This window comes from Triturus cristatus, chromosome 6 (genome assembly GCF_964204655.1).
Source record: "Triturus cristatus chromosome 6, aTriCri1.1, whole genome shotgun sequence".
Lineage (NCBI taxonomy): Eukaryota > Metazoa > Chordata > Amphibia > Caudata > Salamandridae > Triturus > Triturus cristatus.
In genome coordinates, this window is record NC_140589.1 from 265,690,409 (window position 1) to 265,702,406 (window position 11,998).

At 38.9% G+C, this 11,998-nt stretch overlaps 1 protein-coding gene across 2 annotated transcripts in view; it reads left to right on the forward strand.

Moving 5' to 3' along the window:
* Nucleotides 1–8,672, forward strand: part of PUM2 (pumilio RNA binding family member 2) — an 886,789-nt gene extending 878,117 nt beyond the window's left edge. For both annotated transcript variants that reach the window (XM_085610624.1, XM_085610625.1), the window contains exon 21: nucleotides 5,588–8,672. In XM_085610624.1, the coding sequence (XP_085466750.1) occupies nucleotides 5,588–5,719 (132 nt within the window). In that variant the 3' untranslated portion in view covers nucleotides 5,720–8,672. The remainder of the gene's footprint in view (nucleotides 1–5,587) is intronic.
* Nucleotides 8,673–11,998: the final 3,326 nt, after the last annotated feature.

Genomic DNA, 11,998 nt, shown 5'->3' on the forward strand with positions numbered 1-11,998 from the left:
ACCCTTATAAGAGCGCTCACATGGGAAGGAAGAACTATGGTAGGAGGTAGAGACTGATTAACTGGAGGAGGAACAGGACTATCCATTACAACCCTCCTCCAGATGACCTCTCGTATAATGCAGTGGTTAAAAGAGAAGTAAATAACTCTAGGATACAGCTCAAGGAATAACAAGCAGAGGATGGCTTCCTTCTAAAGAGCATCTCAGAAAAGAAACTAGTTCCTGCTTACGCTCCTTAGCATTATAAACCAGACCAGTTCCTGCGTAAGCTCTCTAGCATTATAGACCAGGGTATTAAAAAAAACTAGAAAGAAAAAAAGTCTTCTAAAGAAGCCATTCCAAGTGTGGAAAATAAATGCAAGCCTTCAAGCCAGGGACCAGTGTACTTAAAATCCAACGCACCCACAGAGTCGCTTAGTGTCTTCAGCTAGATAGAGGGCTAGCATGCCTGCAACCACTAGACAGAGCAAAGGCTGAAGGTAGCATGCCAAAACATGGAAAGGGCAGCAGCCATCCAATGGTGCATGCGCTGTTCAGCAAATATCACTAGTAATGGGATTGGAAGATCTTCTGCAACATGTGCTGGAACAGTTTAGAAGGAGGGTTAAAACTGTCATCCAAGAGGGTAAGACAATCACCAGTGCATTCCTAAAGTCCTCCTGGGTGCTACAGATATGGCTAGCAGGCAGCTGTGCATTGGCACGACACTTAGGAGTCATGCTTGGCTCAGGGTTTTAGGATTCAAGTTTGAAGTCTAGGGTTTGGTAATCAACTACAAAAGAGATCCTATTTGGACTGGTTGTGGACCAGTTTTTACATAAAGTGAAGGTGAGTAACGACACTGCTGAGGCAATAGAAGGCACTGTAAGCCTTCAAAAGAGATGCACTTAACCACCCGTAGACCAATGGGAAGGCCTGATTTCCAAAGACAAGAAAAGCATACCAGTAAGAGAACAGAAACTCAAGGAGAAAAGCCACAGTGGCAACTTACTGCGCAGAGGAAACCATGCTTTTGAGCCAGAGTACAGGGTAGGAATCAATCTTCTAAAAAATCTGGCACTCTAAACAAATGACTCTTAATTCAGACACTTAACACCAGTAGAGGTATATTATCAAGATTCCTCCAAGAATAGAGTAGAATCATCTGTGACAAATGGGTTCTAAATAATATAAAATATGGATATAGCATCAAATTGGAGAAAGTACCCCTCTACATTAATCCAAAAAAGAGAGCATGCAAATCAGAAGACCTTAAGCTGTTGCAACAGCAAGTGCAGGACCTCCTGAACAAGAGGGTAATAGAGGAAGCACCAAAGAAAAATATAATCAGGTAACTCAATCCAAACCCCCAGACAGGGCATCACTTTCAGATGGACATAAGATTACTAAACAAGTCTTTCAGCATGCAAGTTCAAAATTACCATTTTACAGAAAGTAATCCCACCGTTACAAGAGTGAGACCAGATGGCTGTAATTGACCTCAAAGACATCTACTTCCATTGCCCGATGAGCAAGAGCCCCAGGGAATGTGTCGGGTTTGTGATAGGGAACTCTAGTTACCAATTTGAAGTCTTACAATTTCAACCCAGATTCTTCATGTACTGTCTTAGTGTCTGCACACTTGTGATTGATGGAATACATGTGTAACCCTACCTAAACAACAGGCTGGGGAAGGCAAGCTTTTTCTAACCATGCAAATGCGGCATAGACCAGATAATGAAAATAATGTAAACACTATTGTTCTCAGTAAACATGGAAATATCCTTGCCCCGCCCAATGAGGAAAATACTTTTTGGGGTCTGAATTAAATTCTTCCAAGAAAAAAGCATTCCCAATCCAAAAGAGTTGTGGCACTGATAGAGCAAGTTCACCTTTACCAGACTTCAGTCTCTGACATGTATGTACTTTACTGTTGGGCATGATGGATTGATGTATTTGCCTAATCTCCTTTCCCAGATTACCTATGAGATATAAGAGTGGCTGGAGAGACAATGATCAGCCAACGGGGGACTGGTTAGATCTGTTGGTTGTCATGAGGAAATTGCACAACAAGATATATTTGTGGAAATAACAAAACATAACAAAAGATAGGCATTTCAAGCAAACAGTCTCCTCTGTGACCATAAACACGAATGTATCCCACATGGTTTTGGTTGCACACATTGGGAATTTAAAGGTGAGGTAATGGTGGATACCACAAGAGACAGTAAAGCACATACATTAGTTTGTTGGAACTACAGACAGTTTTTCCAACACTGAAAGCATCACAGGGAAAGTAGTACGTATCTAGATAGACAATGCTACCACAATGTTCTTACTTAGAAAGCAGGGGAGCACAGAATCACTGGTTAGCAAAAGACTTCTGGAGATGGGCAATCCAAAAGAGGATCCTCTTTATAGGAGTACACTTGCAACAAACAGTAGAATCTAACCAGAAGGTATCTCACTTAAGTAGGAGCTAGACCATTCTTCCAAACTTGAGTATCCCCACAAATAGACCTGTTCGCAACATGTGCAATATGCCAACACTTTGCATCCAGGTACCCTCACCACGTATCCCACTGGTGTCACCGTGGGTACACCAGACAGGATGCTCAAACGTGATGTAAATGACAGCCAGCAGTGTATTAAAAAAATAAATCAGTGTTTCAAAATCAGTTTCAGCCTACCAGATTACTGCATGGACGTATTGAGGAGAGGCAAGGTAGCCAACCCTAAGAAGATACTATTCAGCTACATGGACCAGATGTAATCACTAGTGTACAAACGAAAACCTAATAACATGCCAGGGGGTCACACCGGGTATTAAAAACTTGACGGATTTACTCGATTTGAAGCGTATACTTCTAAGTTCACCTGTCTGCCATAGTTGCATCTACCAAAGCCTCTTCTGGGAGTTACCTTTACACCACTCCAGTGATTCAAAGATTCCTAGAAGAAGCAAATTAACTTTCTCCATTCTCTCTCATGAGGAGGTATGGTACTTCCTGGTCAACCTGGTACTGGCATAGCTCATCAACTATCGTTCGAACCGATGCACAATAGTGTGCTCAGATGTCTGACACTTACAACTGCCTTCTTAATTGTGATGACATCCTTTTGTAAAGTGAGGGAATTACAGGTCTTAACTATCAGAGAGCCCTATCTATAAGTGCTTGAGGATAGATTGGCCTGTCCTTCCTTCCAAATGTCATATGTTCTGTTAACTGGGTTTATAAAGCGCGCAGCTGCCTCAGCAAAAAGGCGTCCCGGCACTAGCAGTAGAGGGACAGAAACAACAAAAGTACTCAAGAGAAAAGTAGGAAAGAAGAGAGGCAGGAAAAGGCAAGATTACAACGCAGGGAAAAGAAAGGTCTTGATGGCTTTACGGAAGGTCAGCAGGCTATCCATACTGCGAATATGAAGAGGCAGCGAGTTCCATAGCTTAGCTGCCAGACAGCGAAAGGATTGACCCCCAATACGGAGACGTTTCACATGGGGAATCACGACCAAGTGTTGCCCCAGGGAGCGAAGCTGGTGACCAGGAACATAAGGTGTCAACAAATTGGCCAGCAATCCAGGAGACGCAAATTTAAGAATTTTATAAGATAAACAAAGAACCCTAAGTTCAGTTAGCTTAGCTATTGGCAACCAATGTAATTGTCGGAGAGCACCAGAGCTGTAGCGCAACTACGCGGAAGCCCCAGCAGAACTCTGGCAGCTGCGTTTTGAACTCACTTCAGGCGTACCACCTCAGCCTGGTTAGCTCCGAAAAGGAGCGAGCTGGCGTAATCAAGTTTTGATAAGATCACCGCCTGGACAATTAGCTGACGGGTGGGTCGAAAAACCCCAACAGGGGTCTAAGTCCACGAAGAAGACCGAAACAAGTCACTTGTCCATGTTAACCAACCAATCCAGTTTCTTGCCTTCTTCCAATGTCCAAAAACACAATTAGAAAATGTACTTCATATACTAGATGTGACAAGAGTACTTCTGTATGACTTACAAGAGACTAAGCTCCTTAAACAGCAAACAGTTTTTTGTGGCACATGCACCAGCAAATTGGGTTCTCCTGTTGTCCAAAGGGATTAATGCAAGATGGATAGTGCAAACCATCTGAAAATGTTACAGATTTGTAATCAAGGTAAGAACCTTGATTACAAATCTAGAGCACATTCCATTAGGCAAAAAAGAGCCTTTCTAGCTGATGTCTCATCAACAGATATGCATGGCCATGACATGGTCATCAGTCCATGCTTTCACATAACATTATGCAGCTATCCATGCAAACCTGGCCCCACTAGTGGGCCTGAAGGTTCTTTGCAACCACACACACACTTCAACCCATCCTCCAGGAAATAGTTAATACAGCTACTTAATAGATTCACAGAATATGAATACTGCTGCAAAATAAAAACGGTACCTGCCAATAACAGAAGTTCTGTAGTTTGAAGCTATTTTGAATTCACATGCAACTTGCCTACCTCCACAGTGAAGGTACATTGGGTAAGTAAAAAGTCCCAAAGCAAATAAAGCGACACATCTAAAGAGACATGTCTCCAAAGCAGTGGTGAAAAAAGAGAATCTAAAGATGGTGTACTTAACTTTTGACATCATAGGAGGCTGGCACTGCATCACATTTGGTCAACGGCCAAAAGGAAAAACGGAAAAGAAATAATGACTGTGCCTAATCCAATCACATACAGCTGAATAATGCACAGCTTATGAACCCAGAATAGTATCCACATTATCAGTATGAGTGTATGGATTTGCTCACCTGATAAACATTCCAGTACTTAAACACCAGAAGTTACTAACACTTAGGAAAATGGGAACAGTCCCTACTTGCATCAGAAAGTCTTCTGGCTCACCCCCCAAAATACAGTTTTCTTGCATAGGAAAGCATTCGGTCCTGCTAAATCATCACGGTGTGAATAAAAGAATTACACTTTTAGCAAATCAGAGCACAGTTCTAATAAACATCATATTGCTTTACCATCTAAGGACTATCTCTCTACTTGAATGTTGATTCTGCCCATTCTATGCCAATGTTGTTTCAGAGATGGCAGGGCAAACTAGTCACAAGAACAACAACAAACAATTTTGAATAGATGCAATAAAGTGAGCTAGCAGAAGGACCTTGAGAAACAGCAATGTTTCTGTTTCCATATTGGAAATCCTTCTTTGAGAACACCGTTGATGGACAAAAACAAACATAACTTTGTAGACACGGCCTAATAAACACAAGCCAGGAAGTCACAGCTAATTTGTTTCAAGTGCAGTAGCACCGTGTCGATGAGTAGATGTAAATTTGAGAATAAATCCATGCTCTACATGTTAATAATGCACAAAAATGCTAAAAAAAACCCGTCTTTTTGCAAAGCTGCAAGCTCATTCAGCAGTAGCAAACCCCAATGCGTTACTTATTCTCAAGCATAGAATGAAAGTGCTGTCCAGTCACTATACCCAAACTGTTTTGCTTCAGAAGGTAAATTAGTTTTATAAGATTAACAGTCATATTGTTACCTTTAAAATGAGACTAATGAATGCTAAAGTTAGGAGTATATATGTTTATCCTTTTTCCTTTTTTTCTTAATTTTTTTTACAGATTCGACCCCACATCACAACACTGAGAAAATACACCTATGGAAAACACATTCTGGCCAAGTTGGAGAAGTACTATTTGAAAAACAGTGCTGATCTTGGCCCAATTGTGGGACCACCAAATGGAATGCTGTAAAAAGACACATTCGGATCAACAATATAAATATGCATTTTTATTGTGAATTATCAAAAGGCACAACTTAACTGTTAATGTTCAGATTTTTTTAAGTCTATTTATTAATTGTTCATCCATTTGTAAATTTTTTTATGGTCCTTGTGTATATTTTTGGAGAGTTTGTTTTGCAATGTCTCCAACCCTGATGGGAGACCTTTCTGATTGTCTTGCCATGTAAAGCACAGAATGCCTGTATATGATGTAATTGTATCAAAATAGCTGTCAAATATTTTGTAAATTTTTACCTTGTAAAGTCACTGTAAAAAAAAAAAGTGGTAGTTTTTAAAGGGAAACGTGCAGTATTCTTTTACCACACTGGCTGACAGTTTGATAGGTCTCCTAACAGCATAGCACAACAGGTTTGTAGAACTGTAAATAGAATTCAGACATTTGTTTTGTTCCCTTTTGCGTGGACTGTTTTATACTAGAAAACAAATGATTTGCTAGTGTGTGGAACATAAATGGTTAAGTTGTTTTTTGGTGGTTCACAGTGTACAATTTAATACTTCATCACACCTTCTTCAAAAGGTCCGCCCTCTGAGAGTTTTCTTTTCCACATGAATGGAAGCTAGTTGGAGAGCCCTCTGAGGCCATATATCTTACAGCCCATACAAAGCAGTTTTACTTTGCCAGTTTAAAATTGTTCCTAAAGCTGTTGCCCCACACATTGACACCCAGGTGCTGCTACAGGGTACATTGATGATTCTTGGCTAAGATTTAAGCAGATGCAATAACAAAACCACCTCAGTAGAAAAAATAAAAGATTTGGGGCTGTGCATTGTGGCTATCGCTCTTCAAATATTGACTCTGTGGAGATGGGATAGCCAGACCTAATTTTCCTCAGATTAGTATTAAAGTCCATTAAAATGACTAATGTGTGGAATGTCCAGCGTCCTCAGCCACATCATTTTCAGTTTTTTAAAAACATTTCCCTAAAATATTAGTTTCATTATGTATAGACCTATTGTATATAAATAATATTTAATTGGCACACAAGGTGAAGGAATAAATCATGATGGTACCTTCATACATAAAGTTAACTTTCTCAAGACTAGTTAACATAGGTCTGCACTATCTTTGTAGCCTGATTGAAATGCGGTAAGCATTGACATTTTATGTGTTTTATGCATCTAGAATTGTCTGGCAGAATGTGAGAGTTGAGCTTTTTTTTGTTTCGCTTTTTCATGGTAGATGCAAAATGTAGGATTATTTAGCAGAGGGGCCACATTAAGGTAACCGTGATAGCTCAACATTTACTTGTAAGCATGATTAAATATCTAGCCTTCTCTTTGCTCCTTATAAATATATGCATTGTATACGTGTAGGTTATTAATAGGTGTACGTTTACAGTTTGAAAACAGATCTTGTTTCAGTGTTTATTACAAGCCTTGCTAATTTAGTAGTGATGCTTACATTGGTTGTACGGATGTACATTTGTAAACCTTGATGCTGTAAATGTAATTTGTTTCACCTCCTTTTGAGAGACTTTCTTTGTGTTCTAGTGTATATTCATCTCTGCCCTTCACCCACCCTTTTTTTGCTCGGGCACATACTGTTGTACAATGTAAATTTATTTCTTTAAATCAAGAAATTACCTTCTTTTAATTCTATCTTTATATGGCTTTGAAAATATGAAACCGCTTTCTTTTTAACTACTGTGAGAAACATTATTTTAGTTTCTCTTTATAACCTAGCTTTTGAACCTGGTAATAATACAGGCATTTTTGGGGATAAATTAAAACTGATTTGAAAGTACAATACAATGTGCATAATAAGAAAGGATTGAAGTGAGTCAGTTATTGTGGAAATTGATGCTTCTTCCGTTCATTTCAATAAGGCATGATTTATTCCTTTGTACAGAAGAGTACTGTATTTTTCAATAGCCTACTCCAAACCAAGAGACAAATTGTAAAATATTGTGCATTTTTTGCTCTGAACATATGACATTGTAACAGAAATGATGTACATTTACAAGCGGCCTTATGTACATTTCCCACAGGTCTTTTTAAAGGCAGAATTGTGAGCATATGTGTATAATTAAAATTCTTTTTAATCTGTTGCCTATGAAAATATTTTGGAAAAACATACTTTGTATATTCAGTTTCTGAAATGGAAAGAAAGTGCTTTGTATTTTGTTAGTCAGTATTTTGTATAGACCATTAATTTTGGTGATCTGACCTCTTGAGCCAAACCTCTGTATGTGATGTCCCTTAGTACTGACTGCACAAACAAATGCACAAGACTGTGTTAAAGAAAATAAACCAGTAAGGGTTCAGTCCAAGTAGTGCATTCTGTGATGTATTCTTTGAATACATTTTTTCTTGTGCATTGTTAATGCTAAGTACTTCATCATGATTTCTAACCCAATGTTAAATTTTAATACTAATATTGGAAACAAACCCCATTTGGTGTCAAATGAATTGTCTGCATTTGCCTTTTGTGTGACCATGGCAAACATTCATGTTATATAGGACATAATGAAGATAGATTTCTGAGATCATCTTTATTAAACTGCACTTTTGTAACTGTGCAGTTTCCAAAATCCATTGCGGAACATCCCATTTCTCTTTATAAGTTTAGTCCTTCTAAAAGTCATTAAGTATCATTCTGCCAGGCCCGTTTTCCCTAGTTCTTTACACAAGTTACTAAACTTGAAGATTTATTTTTCCAATTTAAGAGAACTTCAGTTTGGGCAGAACCACTAGAGTTTATGCTAGTGTTCCCGTTTTTGCTATTGATTGTTTAATGAGCTAGTTTTGTCTAGTTTGATTGGGTCTTATTTGGCTCTTAGCGGTAAATATGAAATATTGTTATATCCACTTATTTGTATATGCTGTATAAACAGAAAAAAATGAAAACATGTGAATATCATTATGAAATAAACCTGTCTTTGTGGTTTTCTACAGGAAACAAATGTGTCTCCTTACATTAACTAGTAACAGATGACTTGTGTATCCTGCCATCTAATGCAACTAGCAAAACTCTTATGAGCATATGGAAGAGGTGTGTCCATTACTAGGCCTCAACAACCCACAAACTGTGAGGTTTTCAGGATATTTAACTGAAATATGTTGGCCATTCCTGAAAGAACAGATTTTCATACTTTATTAAATGTTTTTTCTTAGAGCTATATGCAATTAGGTTTTGTCTATAGTAAGTAGAGCAAAATAAACTTCTTCTGGGAAGTGCAGCTTAAAAATTATTCAAGTAACATAACATCAATGTTTGCATCAATAGTTGCATCAGGTCCTGCACACTGTCATTTAATGATAAGTAATACAATCAGAGCATTTGATGCAATTGCTAAGAGTGCATTGCATAGAACCAAAGGGTCACCAAAGAGAAAGAGACCTGAGAAATGCAAGTAGAGACATTTTGCACTGGCGTCTAAATGTGAACTAATTCTGAAGGCATCAGACCATCTCAGTTTGTTTGAGAGGAGACTTTTCTATTGTCCCTTTTTTTATATATATATAAACTGAGGACATGGTATACAAGCTGTTTACTCAGAACCACAAAGTATGACTTTCCCAAACAGAGAGTCTTAAGTTTCCATGTCGCTGGCATTCCTATATTAAGGTTGCGATACCCTGACCTTCTCGTGTGTCATGCTTCATCATCTACTTTGTTTCTTGTAGGGCAAGCAAAGGGTGCTGTTATCCCAATGTGGTATCATATATATTAAGTTTATTTAAGCAATGTGATCAAAGGGATTACCCTAAGGCACTGCTGAGGAAAGCCCCTGCTCCCATTTTTCTGATAATGATCATCCATAAAATTATACTGATTCAACTTGATTGTATTCTACATACTTGTGTTTTATTTCTTCATTCAGTTTTCTATCTTTTCCAATTTCCAAAACAAATAAGTACTAAGGAGATGCTCCTTCCATGTGCTTTCAACAAAAACCCTTGTGCATTTTCCTAATGCATTTCGGAAACAGAATATCCTTCTGGAGATATAGTGCATTTCATTCTGTAACTGAAAAAGGGGACACATGCCCTGAGTAAATATCAACAAACCACTACCAATTTATATCTCAAATTTGATAAAGTGTATAATTTTATTACCAACTATAAACCAAGTCAAAATCATACTCAATTGTCTACTAACCCTAAGCACTTTCCATATCACTAACCTTACACACAATAGGGCACTGATGACCTCATCAGAATCATCCAACTTATGGACTCCAAAGTGCTCTAGATCTTTTTCAATTTTTAGTCTAACTCATCACCTTCTATTCATATGCATATAGCATTGTTAAGATCATTAGTAACCCCAAAGAGCTCTAATTCGTTCTATCTTATGCAGTTTTGCACCGTGTGATCACTGAACATTCACCACAATAATCACAAACGGGTATATGTATATTACTACTTGCTCTCAAATCCCGTTCGCCCCAGACATGTCGTAGCAGTGCATAGTGGTTAGCGCAGCTCCGTTGTATCAGTCTCCTAACACATACACCACTTAATTAACGTGTCCTTTCTCCTCTGCTTAATCATGAATTTAACCAACAGTGTGTTAATCCTGGAGCTTCATGGCTGTGTTCACATGCCAAAGGCTACCTGACATGCTTGCCATTAATCATGTGCTCCATACTAATTTGGAGCACTTTGTAATTTGGCAACAAATAAGGTGCCTTTTTAGGTCGAGCCTGGGCAGCGCCGGCGCTGCTGTGAGGCATGCGGTACTCTGGCATGGTCTCTCTGTATCTCTGTATATTTTTTCTTTTAACAGCACAGCGTGCCGCTGGGTTTATTTTTAATAATGCAGGGCACACCCTTTCTTTTACCCCTCAGCTTACAGCTTGTTGGCTACATAGTAGGCGCATGCGCACTGTGTTGCCGCTGTTCATACTTATGCTCTTCGGCTGCTTACTCCGTTCTCTCCTGCTCGCACATCTGCACGTGATCGACCTTAAGTCCGAGCACAAGCATCGTGGGCCAGGACATCACGGCATTCAAGACCGTACCCCTCTCTCGCCTTATATTGTGAGGCACTGTTACAGTCCTTATTCACATTTTACAAAGGGTGAGGCCACGTGTTCGCCTCGAATAGTGGGACCATATGGGTTTTGTGAGTTGCAGGCTACGTGTACTTCTTCGTAGCGCATTTTCTGTGCGCCCGTGTTATGCTACATTTGTTGCCAAGTAACTGTGACCTGCATACGTGTGTCTTAGGCTGGTTCTAAAAAGGGTGTCATGTGACTCCACTTGCAACTCTTATTGTCTGCTTACATTGAGATTGATGTGGGTAATGTTTGTGCTTCTGAAAAGTGTTGGATGCAATGATACATGAGCAGGCTGGCACTCCAGCGAGGCTTCAGCAGGCCTATGAGAGGAGGCTGTTGTGGTGTGGTCTCAGTTTTGAGAGAATAAATTAATAAGGCTAGCGAGAAATGCTATTATTCATAGAGTTTGAAGAGGCAGCAGTCGTTTCTGTGTAAGGCAAACGTCACATTCTACATTAACTTGACATGCTATACTAAACATCAATACAGCATACCATAACTTAATTTTGCCTGACACTTGTGCCACATAATCTCTAATGTAACATAGCATCCCTCCTAAACTTGGAGCAAGGCCAGCTAACAACCGCTCCACAGGATTGTAAAGCAGACCTTTTACTTATAACTCTTTATACACATTTGACTTACTTTTATGATTTTATGGAACCATTAGTCATGTCAATTAATTGGTTTTACAACATTTCATAATGTCAGAGGCCATCTGTGTGCCAAATTGGCCAATGGGGGAATCCCACCGCCTGTAGTAAACACCATAATAAACTTATACTCAGATAGCTGATTAAAGAGTAAGGTAAAAGGAAGATAGGCCACGCTACATAAGATTGTTGCTGTTAAATAAATTTTAAACCAGTTGCATTCTAGCCCTTCTATTTAATCTAGATCTGGCTGACATTAAACTGATAATTGAGCAAGAACGTTTCCGTTGCCGCTAGCTGATACTAAGATTCAAGTATTACAATATTCGAATTTATAAAATCTTGTTAGATCAGACAGCCATAGGGTAGTAGATATCTTTCGAGGCCATAGCCATTTACTGTGAAATAAACAGTATCCAAATTATTCGGTCTAAAATAAGGAGCATTATTTTGGTTTACCATTAAACAACAAGCATTTGCAATGCAATAGGTCTGGCATCTGCGAGAGTTTAAGCTATCAGCATTGCAAATGACAATGCCATTTATTTATGTTTTAAAAACACAAACCTA